General features: G+C 47.7%; 6 protein-coding genes across 6 annotated transcripts; 2 read left to right on the top strand and 4 right to left on the bottom strand.

Annotated features, from left to right (window-relative positions):
* Positions 1-111: 111 nt before the first annotated feature.
* Positions 112-765, bottom strand: N7517_001198 (autophagy-related protein 8). The gene is made up of 3 exons (XM_056718928.1): positions 662-765; positions 328-560; positions 112-274 (listed from the first exon to the last, which is right to left on the bottom strand). Exons 1-3 carry the CDS (start codon positions 749-751, stop codon positions 241-243), a joined length of 357 nt encoding a protein of 118 aa, XP_056583063.1. The 5' UTR covers positions 752-765; the 3' UTR covers positions 112-240.
* A 646-nt stretch (positions 766-1,411) lies between these two features.
* Positions 1,412-2,781, top strand: hem13 (coproporphyrinogen oxidase; the record flags this gene model as incomplete). The annotated part of the gene is made up of 2 exons (XM_056718927.1): positions 1,412-1,621; positions 1,675-2,781. 2 exons carry the CDS (start codon positions 1,412-1,414, stop codon positions 2,779-2,781), a joined length of 1,317 nt encoding a protein of 438 aa, XP_056583062.1.
* A 4,959-nt stretch (positions 2,782-7,740) lies between these two features.
* Positions 7,741-8,989, bottom strand: N7517_001196 (putative mitochondrial DNA replication protein (Yhm2); the record flags this gene model as incomplete). The annotated part of the gene is made up of 4 exons (XM_056718926.1): positions 7,741-7,795; positions 7,913-8,585; positions 8,722-8,818; positions 8,873-8,989. The coding sequence occupies 4 exons, from the start codon at positions 8,987-8,989 to the stop codon at positions 7,741-7,743; spliced, it is 942 nt and encodes a 313-aa protein (XP_056583061.1).
* Positions 8,990-9,751: 762 nt separating this feature from the next.
* Positions 9,752-11,408, bottom strand: cit1 (citrate (Si)-synthase CIT1; the record flags this gene model as incomplete). Its single annotated transcript, XM_056718925.1, has 5 exons — positions 9,752-10,858; positions 10,913-10,960; positions 11,021-11,105; positions 11,170-11,234; positions 11,298-11,408. 5 exons carry the CDS (start codon positions 11,406-11,408, stop codon positions 9,752-9,754), a joined length of 1,416 nt encoding a protein of 471 aa, XP_056583060.1.
* Positions 11,409-13,158: 1,750 nt separating this feature from the next.
* N7517_001194 (Nrd1 complex RNA-binding subunit) lies at positions 13,159-15,747 on the top strand (the record flags this gene model as incomplete). Its single annotated transcript, XM_056718924.1, has 4 exons — positions 13,159-13,310; positions 13,389-13,634; positions 13,831-15,171; positions 15,247-15,747. The coding sequence occupies exons 1-4, from the start codon at positions 13,191-13,193 to the stop codon at positions 15,745-15,747; spliced, it is 2,208 nt and encodes a 735-aa protein (XP_056583059.1). The 5' UTR covers positions 13,159-13,190.
* Positions 15,748-16,211: 464 nt separating this feature from the next.
* Positions 16,212-17,673, bottom strand: N7517_001193 (O-acetylhomoserine aminocarboxypropyltransferase/cysteine synthase family protein; the record flags this gene model as incomplete). Its single annotated transcript, XM_056718923.1, has 4 exons — positions 16,212-16,410; positions 16,463-17,031; positions 17,086-17,584; positions 17,630-17,673. 4 exons carry the CDS (start codon positions 17,671-17,673, stop codon positions 16,212-16,214), a joined length of 1,311 nt encoding a protein of 436 aa, XP_056583058.1.
* Between the last annotated feature and the right edge of the window lie 1,289 nt (positions 17,674-18,962).

Here is an 18,962-nt window from a genome sequence, read left to right as displayed (position 1 = left end):
AAAGAATCCCAGAATATTACCACCAGAGAAAGCTCATAATGATTGTGGCTGCAGCGAAAGAGCATAGTTGCCAAGAAAAGTTAGAAAATGCGCAGAACACCCGAATGAAACGCCCGTGACCCAAAACCAGTATCCCAAGGTCGCAGAAGCCTTCTCGCCTGCCCGTTCATCCATCATTGACTCACTCATGTAGGTTGGAGTGGCCGAACAGCAAAGCAAATGAGAGAGACTAGACAACCTCTACAGGTCACCGAAAGTGTTCTCGCCCGAGTATCTAACCGTTATGTCAGTATGTATTCATTTACCAAAAGAAAAGGTAAAACATACGTGATGTATAAGAAGCCATCTTCATCCTTGTGTTCTTCGTAGATGCTGCTCATGAGCGCAGCAGTTGGAGGGAGGACCTCATCAACGAAGATGAAGATGGCCTTCTCGGGGGAGAGCTTTATGCGCTTGCGGATCACGTAGACAAACTGTCCCACGGTGAGGTCGGCCGGCACTAAGTACTTCTTCTTGTCGATGGTGGCAATATCCGACTTCTCGACCTTCTCGCAGATGACCTGTAGGTCGAAGGTCCGTTAGCTACCAAACAAGCGGTGAGGGCCCGAAAGGTTGGTTGTGACCACCATCGGGGAAATCCCCTGAAATCAAAGATACTCACAGGAATGCGGTCGGCATATTTCTGGCGGATACGCTCAGCCTCAGCCTTGCGCTTCTCGAAGGGGTGCTCGTCCTTGAACTTGGATCGCATCGTGACTGATAAGGGTCGATAAGTGAGAGCGGGTCGGGTGGAGAGTAAGATCAAAACACTAGAAAGCTCTAGTACGAAGGTAGTAGCAGTAGTGACTTCTTGATGAGAAGCTCTGGATGTAAAGTATCTTGCAGAGGGTAGAAAGAGAGAGAGAGAGATGGAGAGGGGTGATAGAGGATGACAAGGCGACCTCCCCCGCTGACGTTACGGTATTACCATCACGGGATCCATAGGCGGTGAGTCAAAAGTCACGCGGCAGAAATCAGATGCCTCGATGGGCTCACGTGAATAGCAAAGACATATATAATTAATGTACTATGAATATAAGATATCCCACAAATATACTAGTCAGGTCTTTAATATCGAGATGAAAACAATATCACCAATACCGGGGCTTACATGTATTGCCCCGATGCTGCCTATTTCAACTCCGGGGCTTATCGTGCTTATCTCATCCAACCAAACAGATCAAACTCACCTCTAAGAAAGTCGTACGATTTGAGACCGAGGTTGCATGGTACTTTGCTAAATTGTTGACTCAATTCAACTTCTTTCTCAATTCATTTCTGATACAAGTGTTGGTTATCACTCACTCGCTTTCGGCCATTAGCCTTTTGATACTTTGTGCAGGGTATTCGTGCAGCCAATCCTATTCCAAACATGGCCACCCGATCATACGCGCCTCTGCGGAGGTCGCTTGGACAGCTCTCTGCTCGAAGCACTCGCATTGCTGGTCGTCGTGCTGGGACCTCGTTCCGCGGATACTCCACTGAGCAGAATCCGCGCGAACCGAAGCCATTCACTGTCTGGAGACCATACTTGCGCCTCGCCTTTGGTGTGCCTTTCATCGGTGCAATTCTATATTCAATGGTATGATACGGCGCTTCAACCCCCGAGGAAATCCACTTGCTCATTTATTCCAGATGACAGAAGAAGTCACGGAACTCGACGCTCCATCCATGGTTGAAGTGGACGATGCCCTGAAGCAGTCATCGAAAATCAACGAGTCCTCGCCGATGCGGTTACGAATGGAAAAGCTCATCAAGCAACACCAGCAGAAGATCATCGAGGAACTAGGCAGAATCGATGGGCAACAATTTAAGACCGATACCTGGTCGCGCCCCAATGGTGGCGGCGGCATTTCGTGTGTGCTGCAGGACGGGAACGTCTTCGAGAAGGCGGGTGTTAATGTCTCCGTGGTGTACGGCAAATTACCCAAGCCAGCCATTGAGAAGATGCGTGCCGATCACAAGTCCTTTGTTGGCTCAGATGTGGACTCGCTGGATTTCTTTGCCGCTGGTCTCTCGCTGGTCTTGCACCCACACAATCCCATGGCTCCAACGGTGCATCTCAACTACCGATATTTCGAAACTTCGGATCCCAAGGACCCCATCAACGGGGACAAGAACTGGTGGTTCGGCGGTGGCACGGACCTGACCCCGACCTACCTCTTCCCTGAGGATGCTCAGCACTTCCACAAGACCATTAAGGATACATGCGACCGCCACGATGCTACATACTACCCCAAGTTCAAGTCCTGGTGTGACAAGTATTTCTACATCCCCCACCGTGGCGAATGCCGTGGTGTTGGAGGTATCTTCTTCGATGACCTCGATGCCAACTTCCTCCAAACTTCCGCCGGTTCCTCCTCCAACCCTCAGGAAACTCTGTTCTCCTTCGTTTCGGACGGTCTGGCATCTTTCCTTCCTTCCTATGTGCCCATCATTGAGCGACGCAAAGACATGCTGTACACCCCAGAACAAAAGGAGTGGCAACAGCTTCGTCGGGGCCGCTACGTGGAGTTCAACCTAGTCTATGATCGCGGAACTAGCTTTGGCTTGCGCACACCCAATGCCCGCATTGAAAGTATCTTGATGAGTCTCCCACGTACTGCTAGCTGGGCCTACATGGACCCTGTCTCTGGCACAAGGACAGAGAATATGCCTGTGGATGAAGATGATCTGGCAGAGGATAAGACCAAGGAGAAGGAGCTTATGGATGTGCTGCGACACCCCCGACAGTGGGCTTGATTCATATGCCATGTTTGGCATAGGATGTATTATGGTGTTTTCTTGATTTATATATGTATATTACCTAACAAAAAAAAACATTTAACTAGACCAAATGTGAATAATTATTGAGGATATCTCTACACCTGGGGCAGTCTTTAGTGGCACACTATGCCTTAGCCCTACGAGAATAATTATCCATAGCGTTAATTTTAGTTCATGTAGGCATATTCTCATCCACCATTCATCAAATTGGTAAGATGGCCGAGTTGGTCTAAGGCGCCAGGTTAAGGTATACCTTGACTCCACAACTAGCAATAGTTTCCTGGTCTCGAAAGAGGCGTGGGTTCAAATCCCACTCTTATCATATCTTTTTGTTTTTTTCTTATGCCATCTCAATCTTAAGGCTTTTGTTAGCTCAAATTTTTTCTTTTTTGGGGGAGGGGGGGGGGCCTTGGTATGGTGGTGGAAGTGGGTGGTTGGAATTTTTAAGGTCGTGATCTAAAAATTAGTTCTGTTTGACCAGTGGAATTTATACAGATGCTATCTTTTTCGATTCGACAATTTTTGATACTATTGACTAGTTCTTGTCAAGATCTTAGGATTATCCCTGGTGGTAGGTGGAAAAGTTGTCTGTACATTCTAAGCATTTTTCAGCGGTAAAACTGAGACACGTGAGAAAATATCTATGGGGAAAAAAAACATCTAAAAGAATATATAAGACTACCAAAAGACTACACGAGAACACATAAGCTGACTACTCTTTTGTAGTAGATACTGTAAGACAGATGAATAAACGTTTTTCGGTCCACCTTGTCCTCGGTCGTGTTGTCTATGAGCGAGAGGATATCATAGTACAGTGCAATAGTCTGATCTCACAAACCATCCCAATGAAATCAACGATGGAGAAAATATCGATATGGCGCCATGGATGTCAGAAACGGACCTTTTTATTTACCTAGCCTGTACGATACCACTGGTGATAAACATGAAGTATAAACTTCTGCTTAGATTTCTAGGACTCTCTCCCTCTCCATCTCTTTTTCCATGACCGGGGAGTTCAATGATATACAACAGAGAAACTCCGACTCTCAGTGCTGTACTATTATATTGTTGGCTTCTCACACTGCTCGACATCACCTGGGCAGCTATATCCCAATACCTCCCTCATAATATATCAATATTTGTATTCCGCGATCACAGCCATACGTCATATACATTCTTCGGGTATTAGACACTGGCCTATTCAGTGGGCTCTGCTCTAATAAACCAGTCTGTTTCTGGGCCATGATTCTAGTAGCAGTCAGTAATATGACCAGGCTTGGGAGCCAATCACATTCACCACTTACCACCAAGCTATGTACATGGAAAGATGGCACGTCCCACGTAGGAGCATTGGTTGTAGTCTTGATATGCGTTTAGATTCAGATTACTATACATATACAGACCAGACGTTGAGTAAAAAATTAGAGGGCAGTGCCCCAACAGTTACTGATACATAAAGCAGTTTCTATCACCTACTTCTATAGGTCAAATTCTAGACTGCGTGCTCTTCTGCTGCTTTTTGTCCCTTCCTTGTACCAAGTCATAGGTCACCGCACACACTAGAGTTGATAAAATATACTATAATTTTTGAATTCAATATTTCAGATGCTGGCTATCTCAACTAAAATAATGGATAATTTCCTTGTATCTATACTAGTCAAGTATAAAATTGTAGGCTAAGGTGAGGCATGTATATACTAACGCACAAAAATGAAGATTCTTTTCTCGACCACACACCATTCTTGACTGCAAAACTTCGCCGACGGCACCAAAAAGTAAGTGATATGGACAAAAAGCAAAAAGAATATGATAAGAGTGGGATTTGAACCCACGCCTCTTTCGAGACCAGGAAACTATTGCTAGTTGTGGAGTCAAGGTATACCTTAACCTGGCGCCTTAGACCAACTCGGCCATCTTACCAATTTGATGAAAGATGGAGAAGAATATGGCTAAATAAATGGAAGCTAATGGGAGTCTCGCTATAGACCTCTACATACTATCAAACGAAGCACGAAATAGTCAATCAAATACTCTCGTCCTCTTCTTCTTATCCCCCCAAATAGGCGAAATTAGGGCACAAGAAATTTTCCCTGTGGCAAATGCCCATTCTAAGATACTGCGCAATGGCTTCCCAAACCCACTGCATAATTCAAAATACAAGACTAGTGTATAAATATGCTTCTTTAGAGAGAAAACGAAATAAAATCTTTTGTTGTGATCCTCTGGCTCTGGGCCTTGGTACGACATAGCATATCGCAATACACAGATATCATTTCTCCCATGATATAAAACATCTGGTCATTGGCCTTCCGATATTACTGAAATTGGGTTTGGTTGTGAGTAAAATGATTTACCGGGGCTGTAAGTCTGGGAAACTGCTAAACATGGTCGAATTATTGATATTAGATAACCCATTAGGATAAGAGGCGAATATGCTCTAGATCGCACTATGTCACCTTATTGGAGGATCTTAGAAATATGGATGATCTAGGGACTCCACGGGCCGTTGGTTGATGAAGCATTAACAACACTAGATATAATAGTTGATAATGAGTTAATGTCAAGGTCTTAAAAAGCCCAGAGAGAGAGAGAGAGAGAGAGAGAGAGAGAGAGAGAGAGAGATGTATACTATATTGTAAGGCTGGTCCCATGGATCCGCATTTTGTCATATATCATCTACCTTACCATCCTATCAATTTTCTCCTCGAACTTCTTACTTTCAGAGTCCTGTAATATTTACACTATGTACCTGTTATCATTATGCGCGAGTCCGCGCCGAGCTCGAAGTCATCCGTTGAGAAGGCTACACCCTCTGTAAGGACATATTGCTTCTACATACAGTGCTACCAAGATAAGATTACTAACATGTCCTTTCTTCGCTAATTCGTCCCCCCGGGATGGACTATAAAGGGATACGAACCCAATTGGTTAGACAGTGAATCTAAGGGTCAGGTTCACGCTCGATGCCATGGCCTTCGTACACCAACGCCGATAATAGAGTCTACAGATGCACTTAGAGTAATTTTCTAATCGGGCGATATATTCTATCTACAGGAGCGTATCCCTGATGAAGTTGCAGAAATCATCTCTCCGAATCTAGATGAGATCGTTGCGAACATTACTAAGTCGGGACTTGGAGGTCTCGCTAGGAAGCATATATCTAACATTTATGATGATGAGCTGCAGTAAAGTCTTAAATACTACAATCTGATCCCAGATTATGCTCTATGTCTCTATGAGTATGTATAATTAGGATGAAACCAATATATTTACCCCCATTCTCTAGGAACCGGCAAGGGCCGTGTGAGATCAGTTTTAATGCTAAGTGACATGGATTTTATATCAATACGCACCAGCTGAGCGGCATTTTCGCAGTTGTCTTTGACAATAGTTGTATTGAATTCGCTCGCTATGTGGATATCTTGTAGGGGCTAGGACTTAGTAGGAGCAATATTGCCTCCGGTTATAGGAGTCGCTAGGGGAGGAGGGCGCGCTCGATAAACATTGTTAGAGTGAGTGTCAAGGGCTTCCTTATCGGCAAACAATCGACTGTAAGAGGAGCATAGAATACGCTGTGGGTAGTGGTGGCATCTCTATATCGATTCCAGTCATACCCATGGGCTGCGAGGCTGAACCCATTTGGTTCTTCGGGCGTGTAGAAGAGGTATTTGATACGAAGATATCACTACCGTAACTACAGGTGTAACATCAATGTACTGCATACGTAGCTACATCTGTGTATCTTCTGGGCCTACTACGTGTCTCCGGACACCGCACTACCCCTTGGTTGGTTGACTTTAAAAGTAGACCTAGGTAAAGCATCACCGTGGATATACTAGACTACATGATATATATAATCAACTGTCAAAAGGCAACAACCTGATTGCTAAAAATGTCTATAGGTGGCAAACTTCCTTAGGGCAAACTTCCTTAGGGCAAACTATAGGCAGTACTGCAAATGGTTATTATCACCTCATAATTCAACTTTTTCAAAAAAAAAAAGAAGCGAGGAGAAAATCCTGATATACCGAGGTGGAATATCAGGAAAAACAAAAAGATATGATAAGAGTGGGATTTGAACCCACGCCTCTTTCGAGACCAGGAAACTATTGCTAGTTGTGGAGTCAAGGTATACCTTAACCTGGCGCCTTAGACCAACTCGGCCATCTTACCAATTTGATGAATGGTGGATGAGAATATGCCTATATGAACGGAACTTAAAGTAGCAGACTAAGTAATCTTTGACAGGTACTTTCTAGAAAAAGCATGTGAAATGTCCGCAATTATCCTGACAATTTAGCCACATATCACAGACCTCTAGTTTATAGTACATACGGAGTAGCCGACGGGTAGACGGGATTCCATGCGTGTACTTTCCATAAGCCGAGGTCGTTAAAGCCTGTGGCCATTGGCCCGCTACACGGAGTAAATGCTACATACCGTAAGTGTCATGCAAGAGCGGCATTGATAAACCATCTAGCGTAAACTCTGCAACGGATCTAAGGGATGTCGTAACAGGCGTCGGATCTTTCTGTTTATTGTCAATCGTCGGGCTGAAGGGTTAAAATGGCCGATTTACGCACCGAATATCGGATGATTCTTTTTTGGTCTGGGGTTCGGCTGTTGGAATCAAAGGTTCGGAGAATTAAATTCATACTTCGAGTAAGGTACACTGTACATGTAAATCGGAATTGTAGTTCCGGTGTTCAATTGGCATTCGAAGCGTTGGACTTGTATGAGATAAGAGTGTGGCTAGATCAATAGAAACAAATCCGAGTAAAAGCTGAAAGCCGCAAATGTATTCAATGGGTATCGGGTCTGTCCATTGGACCAGACTAATTATGAAGTTATATGAGCAAATGTATCTAGACTAAAACAAAACAAAACTTCCATTCCGAAAACCACTGCACGGCAGAAGGGTATCTCAAACCTTCTCTAGTGCTTCGCAGTGACACTGTCGCCGGTCAGTTTTTCGACTGCTTCTTTGGCCCTGTTCGGTAGAAAGGAGATCTGGTTAGCCCGAGGTTTCACATGGAAAAGGAAAGGTGGATCACGACAGAATAAGGGGGGGGAAAGGGCCTGGAGAATGGGGAAGTGAAACACGTACATGTCACCAAGAGCAACCATGCAGACGGTCTGCCAGATGCCCAGACCGATACGGGGAGCAACACCACGGTAGAGGCCACGGATGCCGTTGCTATCGTAGATGTACTTGAAAGTCTTGCCGACGGTCAAGTTCTTGGGGCGGTTAGGGTCGGGGGTCTTGCTCTGCATCTCGACACGGATAACCTCGATGGGCTGGTTCCAGGCAGACAGACCACCACCGAGACTGGAAGCCAAGATCTTTTCTCCCGCAGACAGCTTGGCGCCTTCCTCCTTGTTGGCAGCCTTGCGGATAGCCGACTCGGCGAGACGGGACAGACCGAAACGGGAACCCCAGTTGGTAGTTTGGCGAATGGCGACGGCGTTGACACCACGGTTGATACCGCGGATACCCTCCTTGCGGTAGATATCCATGAAGGTCGCAAAGGTGCCGGGAGGCTTAGCACCGGTGGCGGCCAACTTGTGCTTGGTAATCTCGACCGTCTTCATACAGGTACAGAAACCCATGGTAGCGTAGGCCTGAGCGACACCGCCGGCCATACCACCGCTGATACCGGAGACGAAGTCATTGGCACCGAAGGAGCGGGCGTAGTATTCGGCCTCGGAGGCGACGAAGAGGAGAACCGCACCCTTGGTGGATGCCTCAATCCAGGCCCACGGAATGAGTCCCTGGTAGTCTAAACATCCGATCTCGCAATTAATTTCAAGTTCACATCTGGCGGGTCCACCCCCCACGCGCTAGCTGGACAAGTCGGGGGAAATTGGAAGCGGGTATTGAATAGATTTGAAAGCGGGTATTGAATGGACACTTACAACCGAAAATGCCGCCACGGCCCCAAATCCGACCCATAGCGCCCGCGAAGCTATCGCCCCGGTTTGCGGCCATGGTTGTCTTGATCACCTCCAGCGGCTTTAGGGATGGTTAGCCATTGTTTACTAGATAGATCATTGAAGTATGCCATACCTGTCCCAGTGATGTAACTTCAAACAAGTTCAATCCTGCGCCCAGCAACAAGTTGCTGAACTTGACGGGCTTCTTCTCGAGCGTAGGGGCCGAGGCCTTGGACGTAGTTGTAGACATTCTGAGATGAAGGATGCGCTGAAAGGGGCCCTGACCAAGGGATATAGGGGGGCTTCGTGCGTTTAAAGAAGGAAGGGGAGAGGACTAAGAAAGTCGAAAGATTGCAAGTGTGAAGTGGAAGAGAGAGAGAGAGAGAAGGGAGAAGATTATCTTATAGGGTCGGGAATCAAAGTAAGCTGGGGGACAACTACATCCGATCTCCAGAGTTTCCACTCATACCATTGGGTACTCGGTACCTCCCATACCAGCTCCCGAAAGAATCCACCTATATTTTCATAAAATATTCTATTGAAATATGATTTAATTTGTATATTATTGAGAAATATTTGTTTACTTTCTATATACAATTGAAATGTACACTATCTGTTTTAATTACATTCTCTCTATGGGGGTTGACATGTGGGGGACAATCGTTGAGTTGTTCCCAACAATATCCCGCATGTGATCGATTCAACACAGGTAGCCTTGAGACCGTTTCTACTACTTTTTTTTAAGTCCCGAGAATTTAAGTCTTTGCTTTTTTGATAGACAATAATACGAATGACGGAATATATCGCCGATTTCTATAAATGATTTGGAAGTTCTGTTACAAGGCCCGCTCGAACCGATCAAGTCCCTATCATACATGAAAATAACCAAAGACTCTTCTCGGTCAAACAAAGGGAGATAATACAAATGTCTAACGCAGGTTTTAAACGGGCCCCCCAAGGGTGATATTAAAAAAAAAAAGAGAGAGAGAGATGGGGAAAAAAAGTCATGCGCTTAAAGCTTAGCACCGACCAACTTAGCGTAGGCCTCAGTGCTGAAAGACTTGGGGCGCTCAATGGGCATGCCAAGAGCACGGTCAATGATCAGCTGGGGCAGGACACCAATGGCACGGGACACACCGAACAGGACGGTGTAGTAGTTAGCCTCGGTCAAGCCGTAGTACTGGAGAAGAACTCCAGAGTGGGCATCGACGTTGGGGTAGGGGTTCTTGGTCTTGCCGTGCTCGGTCAGAACGCCGGGGGCGATCTTGTAGACCTGGCTGACCAGCTTGAACAGAGGGTCATCGGGAAGCTTGCGGAGAGCAAACTCGCGCTGAGAGACGTAACGGGGATCAGTCTTGCGCAGAACGGCGTGGCCGTAACCGGGGACGACCTGGCCGCTGTTAAGGGTGGCCCAGAGGTAATCCTTGATGGACTGGTCACTGATGTCGCTGCCGACGGACTCCTTCATCTTGGTGATCCAGTTCAGGACCTCCTGGTTAGCGAGACCGTGAAGGGGACCGGCAAGACCCTGGAGACCAGCGGACAGAGAGAGCATGGGGGAGCTCAGAGCACTGCCAACCAAGTGGGTGGTGTGGGCGCTGACGTTGCCACCCTCGTGGTCGGAGTGGATGGTCAGGTAGAGACGCATCAGCTCAACAAAGTCCTTGTTGCCGCCGAAGCCAAGCTGGTTGGCCAAGTTGAAGGAGTAATCCTTGTCCTTCTGGACAGGGGCGACCTTGCCATCTTTGAAGACGTTGCGGTAGATGCGGGAAGCAATGGTGGGCAGCTTGGCGATGAGGTCCATGGAGTCCTCGAAGGTGTAGGTCCAGTACTCCTTCTTGTTAACACCCTTGGCGTAGGCCTTGGCGAAGGCAGACTCGTGCTCGAGAGCGGTCACGGCCAGGGAGAACTGAGCCATGGGGTGGAGGGTGTTGGGGCAACGATCGATGAGCTCCTCAACGAACTTGGGGACATCGGAGCGGGCAGCCCACTCGGCAGACAGGTTGCGGACCTGCTGCTCGGAGGGGATCTCGCCGGTCAACAAAAGCCAGAAGAGACCCTCAGGGAGGGGCTCCTCACCACCGGGAGCCTTGGGCAGGAGCTTTTGGCACTCGGGGATCTAGAAATCAGAGTGAGCAAACATTAAACGATATCCGAATCGATAAAGACCTACAGTGTAGCCACGGAAACGGATACCCTCCTCAGAGTCGAGAACGGAACCCTAGAAGAAAAAAAAAAGGTTAGCGTCATCATTTGCCAGGGGTTGAATTTCTCAATTTACCTCCCAAACGAGGGACTTGATGCCGCGGGCACCACCGTAGGCCTGGTCGAGGGTAACCTCACCAATGACCTTGCTTCCGTGCTCCCTAAAACAATTGCATACCATGATCAGCTGTTGTTTGATTTCGAATGAAAGGGCGCATCACATACTTGCGGAGCTTCTTGACCTTCTCGATCTCGGCGGGAAGGTTGTCGGCGAATGTGTCCTTGAGGGACTAGACAATTAAGCTAGGTTAGCATTCCATTGAGACTAGGTTACAACCGAACACGCATCATACCTTAACCTTAGCGGAAGAGTAGCAGCGCACGCCATTGAAGGCAGCGGACTGCACCGGCTTCGCGATGGAAGACCGGAGAGCGGTAGAACCGATTCTGAGGGAAGAAGCCATGTCGAATCAGACAGGATATATGAGATGGGGATATGGAGGAGATGGAGAAGTGGTCACAAAGCCTGGGGGAAAAGAAGAAAGAAAGGAAAGAATTCGGGGAGAAGCTCTTTTGCGCCTGGAATTTTCTCGGTTTTTTCCCATTTGGCCGTATTACACCCGGTACCGTTGTTACGGTAACTGGGGCTTTCGGGACCCCGTGGAAGCTCAGTCAGCCATTGTAGCTCTGTAATTTATTTTTACCAAGGTTCCCCCAACGGAAGAGCACGGGCTCGGGCTGCCGGCAGATCGTGATTCTATACGTAGATTACGAGATACGGAATTTAAGGAGATGTGTTCTTTTCTATTATATAGTAGTATACATGTCTAGATCTATTATATAGTTATGAGATAACATAGATATATGAATGCTAGTTAATAATTTCTACATACGTAATCGAATCCTGTGGATACTCTCCCCCAGTTCCATTTCCAAATTTCAAATGTATTGCAAATACAGGTATGAGCGGCTGGTAGTGACGTCGGGAAGTCGCCATTTTATCCGTGCCGCCATCTGTCCGATACATATGGAAACCCTCGGAGCTTATCAGATGGATTTAGTATATCCATGTACGTGAATACAATATAAGGTATAATGCATGTGATCTACTAGATAGTTGTATATTCTACTTCCCAGGACTATCGTTGTACAAGCATATACTGTACGGCATTTCTGAAATGGTTCACCGAGGTCGGGCTATAGGGCGGTATCCGATGGCAGATATATATTGGTAAAAAGGGATGGGATGTCCACGGGTCCCTCGGCTCAACGGTCTGTACGGAGTATACCTAGGATCTTATGCTTTATTATTATATTTGATACATCTAATTGTACAGAATATATTAGAATCAAAATGTCCTTGATTTCCATTCAAAGTCATTTAAGCATCTTTATTATCTTAATGGAGATCTCATTCCTCTCGGCCGTAGAACTGAATAGATAACAGAAATTAAAGACTGTAAAAACAAATATAAGATCTTATTCAAGGTCCAATATGTGAAAGCTATGAGCACATTATTGAGCCGAGGCTTAATAAAGATCATTTGACAACTCTCACCTCGGTCTCTCTTTGGAGCTTTTGTGCGCCTTTCAGATTATTATGTATTGACTTGGGTCAGATATGAAGATCGAAATTATCCGGTTGCGGATACCAACCAAAGACGCAAATATTATAATCAGCACGTGATCCGTGATAGGACGCCAAGGTCGCAGAGTCTGCTTTCCCCTTAGATGATTCTTCCATTCACCCTCATCTTTCCCCATCCTTCTTCCCTTCGATTTCATCAGTTTCTCGACCTCAGTTCATCCGCTGACTGCGTTGGACTTCACTGGATCCCCTTGGACTCCGTAAACCCTGATCTGGTTTTTTTTTTCTCTGGGATCTCACTGCAAAAAAAAGAGACGCTCTAGGCTGTACATCTCCCGTACTCCCCGTACTCTCGTACTCGGCGCCAGGCAGCCTTCATCAATATCGCTAGGCTGTATTCCAGCTGTAGGCGGCTATTCTCTGGTCGACAGTGAATGCGCTCGTGGAGTCTGTAGTGAAGAATCGCCAGGGACTCGATTAAACATATCCTTTTTTTTTTTGCATACTGAGAGATTGTTCGTCGCGTCACAAAAGCGCAGTAGCCGGGACCTCTCGATTGCTTCCTCCCATCTGCATAAAGCCTTGACTGGGAACTCTCTTTTCATTCTTCCTTTTGCGACTCCCCTTCCAAGTGGACTTGACGGTAGTATTTCCCGCCATGTCTTCCGCAGTAGCTGAACTGGAGAATCTTCTCCAATCCATGCTGGCCCTCAAGCCGCCTGGCGTATCCGGCTCAAAGATTGGTGGCATCACAAACTTGTGCAATGCCAACGTGCAGGTACGCTTGTCCCCTTTGGTCGATTGATTCATCTCATTGGTCCCGACGTGATCGATGATATGCTAACCCTGCACACAGAATGAATCAGTCCTCATTCAGAAAATTTACACTCACTTCAAGAAGGCCCCGGGCTCCCACAAGCTGGGTGTGCTCTATGTGGTAGACTCAGTAACTCGACAGTGGGTAGAGGCCGCACGCAAGGCCGGCCAGGTTCCTGGAGGCGATGCGCCTGATGGAACTTACGCCGCCGGTGTCAAGCGTGTCACCGATCTTTTGCCTATCTTGATGACGGACATTATCAATAACGCCCCCCACGACCAAAAGGTACGCAATAGGATATACCTGTATCATCATAAACCTCATACCCCATCCTTGCAGCCTTGGCGATGGCCAAGCCCTGTTTTGGGACTTGTGCTTTGCATATTGTATCTTTGCCCCAATGTACTTCAATCCGAAGATCATGCCGCCTTGACCAGACCGTTTCGAATATGTAACTCACATATACCCTGTCACAATTTAGGACAAGATCAAGAAGTTGGTCGACATCTGGGAACGTGGTGCGACTTTCCCGGCCCCGATGCTCAATTCGTTCAAAGAGAAATTCAATGCTGCTCAAAGTAAGTCCTCAAGGACGGCACTGTACTTCGCCGATGCTCACAATTCATTAGATGTCGAATCGAACACCCCCGAAGGATCGCCTGCACCGAACGCCAACCCGATCGGAATCCCGCAACAGTCGGCACCTGATACCTCGAGCATCCTGAAAGCTTTGGCCGATATGGCCAAGCAGAACACCACCGCGCCTGCTGCCCCTTCAGCTCTGGCCCCGACCAACCCTCTCGGTGCTTTCAACTCGGCCTCCGTGACCCCCGCCAACGACCCGAATTCGCACATGGTCGCTGCCATGAACGCACTTGGCGCCGGTGGACCTGTCGCTCCTCCCTTCGCGGGTATGGCCGGCATGGGTCAAAATCCTGCTCTCCAGCCGCAGAGTCAGAGTGGAACTCCGATCTCGATGGCTGCCGCGAACCCATTGACCGCGATGCTTCCTCAGGCTGCGCAGCCTGCCGCACCTGACCCGAACGCCATGGCACAGCAGCTTCAACTTCTTCAGATGCTCGCTGCCCAGGGTATCCCTCAGGACCAGTGGGGAACTGCCCTGCAGCTCTTCAGCATGACTAACAACAACGGCATGGGCGGTATGCCCGGTATGCCCGGTATGCCTGGCATGCCTGCGATGCCTGGAGGCCCGATGGCTGGATTCAACCCTATGCAAGGACAGAACGTCGGTGGATGGGGTCACTCGGACGCCCAGAATAAGGATGATCGTGGCCGCGAATACCCTCGCTCGCCCCCCACTGGATATCGTCGTCGTTCTCGTTCTCCAGGCTGGGATAGACGCCGTACTGCTTCGCCCCCTCGTCGTCGCGACAGCCCTGTTTATGGAGAGTATGGTGAATCGCCTGGCCGCCGTGGAGACCCCCGTGATGCGCGTGGCCGTCGTGGTAATGAGTATCGCCAGCGTAGCCCCCCTGGTGGTCGTGCTGGTGGTAGACGTCGCTCGCCTTCCCCTGCTCGTAACAAGGATCCAAACCTTCCTCCCCCTGGACCCAAGTTCATTGAATGGGACTATTCGATTGGTCAGGGTATGATCAAAGTCTTGAGTCGAACTCTTTTCGTTGGTGGTGTCACCTCCTCGGAGGCTCACCTGCGTCAGCTCTTTGGTCAGTTCGGAATTGTTCAAACTTGCATTGTCAACGTGGACAAGCGCCACGCTTTTATTAAGATGGTTAGCCGCACCGATGCCATGCAGGCACGTGATGGAATGGAGTCTTACCGTACCGGCGAGATGCAACTCAGGGTAAGTCATTCTCTTTTTTTATTTTCTTGCCCTCTGTGGGTGGTTTGGACCTTATCACTAACTATATGAATGTAGACCCGTTGGGGTGTTGGCTTCGGTCCCCGTGACTGCAGCGACTACCAGACTGGAGTTAGCATAATTCCGATTGAGCGATTGACCGAGGCTGATCGTAAGTGGATGATTTCCGCGGAGTATGGCGGAACTGGTGGACGTCCTATTGAATCTGGAATGATTGTTGAGGAACCCGATATCGAAATCGGAGCAGGTGTCTCCTCCAAGGCTATCAGCCGTCGCATCGCCACTGACACTGGCGGCAAACGGGGCCCAATTTCCACTCGTACCAACCCCAACCCTCAGGATGCCCGTTTCGGCGGTCGCCGTCCCGAGCGTGATGGATACGGTGGCCCCCAGATGGGTGAAGTTGACATGCCTAACATGAACCAGGGAGCCGCACCTGCAGTTCCTTCTTATGGTTTCAACTTTGCCAGCATGCCCATGCTGCCTCCTGGATTTATGATGGGTGGTCAGCCCGGTATGCCCGGTAGTCAGCCTCCTTCCGGTGGTCAGGGCAACTGATTTTTTTCTTCATTCCTCATTGATGCGTGCATATGGTCCAAATAGGATGCGCGCGCCGCGCATGGCAAAGGCGTTGGGGGTGGATTGAACATTTTTTTTTATTATCTTGAGGCATATCGTTTGGCGGGTGGAGGTTTTCTTTCTGCACTTCTACCTTAATTTTTCAAGTTGTGCAGCTCTCGCCGACGGTTGAACAAGGACACATTCGGGATGAACCGAAATGTATGAGAAATTCAAATCATTGACATTACCTCATGCTTCCCTTGTGATTGTAAAAGTTTTTTTTGTTTTTTGTTTTTTTTTTGGCTCAGCCGTGTGGCTGTCTGGCACATCTACGGGCGCGCCTTGTATGCATCTTGTAAAAGTGTTCATTGATATCATAGGTCATCACTAATTTTACCATGCCGCTATGTAGTGTCCTTTCTGTATTCCTTCATACACAGCATCCACATGTGTCAGAGCCTTCAAGCAGTACGGTCTGGCACAGCCTTTGAGGCCTGGAAGGACTGCTCAAAGTCAGCAATGATATCGTCAATGTACTCCGTGCCAACCGAGATGCGGATTCCATCCTCAGTCACACCGGAGTCACGACGCTCCTGCTCCGTGAGCTGTTCATGGGTGGTGGACCAAGGGTGGATGGCCAGAGTCTTGGAATCGCCGACACTGCAGTGTGTTAGTAGATGCTTTCAGAGAGCGAATGGGAATGAAGTCATACTTGGCAAGGTTCGAGATCAACTTGAAGTTGTCAACAACCTGAGCACCAGCGGTAGCGCCGCCCTTGATGCCCACAGACAACACACCACCAAAGCCGCGGGTCAGGTACTTCTTTGCGAGCTCGTGACTAGGGTGATCCTCAAGACCGGGGTATGAGACCCAGCTCACATTCTCATTCTTCTGCAACCATTTAGCCAGGGCGATGGCGTTAGTTGCGTGTCGCTCGCAGCGCAGACTCAGGGTCTCCAGGCCGAGGATCAACTGCTGGGCACCGAAGGGGTTCAGGGCAGAACCAAGGTCACGCAGGATCTCAACGCGCACCCGGATAGCATAAGCCAGTGGGCCGAAGGTCTCCCAGAACTTCAACCCGTGGTAGCCCTCGGATGGCTCGACGAATTGGGGGAACCGGGCAGCGTTCTTTCCCCAGTCAAACTTTCCACTGTCAATCACGACTCCACCAATGGTGGTACCATGGCCACCGATCCACTTAGTAGCACTGTGCACGACAATGTCGGCACCGTGGTCAATTGGGCGAACAAAGTAACCACCTGCACCGAAGGTGTTATCAACCTAAAAGAAAATTAGTAAGCTTTACACCTTCATATGCTTTCCAAACAAACATACCACAACGGGAACACCCTTGTCGTGTGCAGCCTTGGCAATGGCCTCAAAGTCGGGCACATTGTAGCGGGGGTTACCAATCGACTCAATGAAGACGGCCTTGGTGCGGTCATCAATGGCGGCAGCAATATCCTCGGGCTTATCACCTTGAACGAACTTGGTATTGATTCCCAGGCGGGGGAACATCACCTTGAACTGGTTGTAGGTACCGCCGTACAAGTTGCTCGTGGCGACGATATTGTCTCCAGCATGGGCGAGGGCCGAGATGGCCATGAATTGAGCAGCCTGACCAGATGAGGCGGCAACGGCGGCAACACCGCCTTCCAGAGCTGCAATGCGCTTCTCGAAGACATCGACAGTCGGGTTCATGATTCGGCTGTAAATGTTACCGAACTCCTTGAGGCCAAAGAGCCTTGCGCCGTGGGCCGAGTCATTGAAGACGTACGAGCTGGTCGCATAGATTGGGACGGCTCGTGAGTTTGTGGCTGAGTCGGGTTCATGACTTTAACATGTTAGATTTGTCTTTATAGGGTAATCAGACACTTACCCAGCATGAAGCTGCAGAGTATCAAAGTGGTGATTCTCAGACATGATTTAGGAATATAGAAAGAAGAAACAGTATTCTTAAGAGGAAAGGGAAATAAATACGAGAAGGGGGGGGAGTTGGCGGGGTGCAGATGGCGTGATTTGGTTATAATCCACTGATGTGCCTGCATGAACTACTTATGTTACTTACCTTATGTTATGTTTATGTATTCAATATAACATTATAACTATAGGCCCTTTGAACTTGTTTCACCTTTATACATGTACATTATATAACTATAAAAAAAATTAAGAACATACAATAGTGAGCCACTTTATAACTACATGTACATGTTATAGTTATACAACTTAGTTATATAAACAAAAAAGATTAAAAACATACAACAGTGAGGATTCGCTGGTGGTCACCCACCCAACTACTAACTCACCGGCGTGTGGCTTAAGTACGGCTGAGCGGACGGGAAGCCCTGTTTTCCACACCCTATGGTCGTATGTGATTGATATGGCATTGGAGAGAAGTATAGAGTCTGTTTAGAATCAAATGTGTTTGGATACTTCAATTACCATTGGTATGAAGATATCGTTGTTGATAACCAATCAAGTGGCCTTCTAGAGATTGGAAGTTTCAATCATTGCAAGATTTCCACTCTTTGAAGGAAAGAGAGGAATTGGACATGTGGATTGTCAAACTCGAAAACATATTGCAAAGCCTTAACCTCCACAATTTGGTTAGCAAGTCTTTCCCATGGCCTATGAGAAGGAGTCCAGACGAGAAATGAAAGACTCTTCCGAAACAAGTGAGAAGCTGGCTAGCAGCACGGATAACGACCTACCGCAAGAGATTAGTAGTCGTGGCAATCTCATTTACTTTGCGAATGATTTCATGGAGGCGACCAAGAAGTATAAGAAGGGCGAAGATCATGACACCTTGAAAGCAACGACTAAGTTTCATCCAATCTCACGGAATCAATTCTCGACAAGCGAAGGATTTACCAATGGACTCAAAGCACGATACTAAGTATAATAAGAATACTCGGGCGCTTAGACGGCCTCTATCCCCAATAACGTAGGTATATTTAGCCTAGGATAATTTTTAGGACGTTATATCTAAGCACATTCCGATATGTTTTTGAATGCCCCTTTTTAGATGTATACGAAGGCGGTAAAAAGCACGAACTATGAGACGACTTTTCTCTGTTATGATTATAGCACCATTGCGAGTGACCTTAACTTCAGGGAGTAAGGAGAAACGATAAAAACTAAGATAGTAAATCTCCTCAATAGTTACATTTTTTTTTCATCTGGGGTGAGGCGCGGTTCCAGGAAATCAAAGA

This window comes from Penicillium concentricum (genome assembly GCF_028827145.1).
Source record: "Penicillium concentricum strain IBT 3081 chromosome Unknown utg000001l_segment0_segment0, whole genome shotgun sequence".
NCBI lineage: Eukaryota > Fungi > Ascomycota > Eurotiomycetes > Eurotiales > Aspergillaceae > Penicillium > Penicillium concentricum.
This window is presented reverse-complemented; position numbering and strand designations above follow the sequence as displayed.

What these genes read in the sequence shown, in the direction of transcription:
- N7517_001198 (XM_056718928.1), bottom strand. Translation starts at nt 751, where the DNA reads ATGCGATCCAAGTTCAAGGACGAGCACCCCTTCGAGAAGCGCAAGGCT. An exon ending in AATATGCCGACCGCATTCCT is followed by an intron (nt 561 to 661) that starts GTGAGTATCTTT and finishes TTCGACCTACAG; the next exon opens with GTCATCTGCGAGAAGGTCGA. An exon ending in GATGGCTTCTTATACATCAC is followed by an intron (nt 275 to 327) that starts GTATGTTTTACC and finishes CATAACGGTTAG; the next exon opens with ATACTCGGGCGAGAACACTT.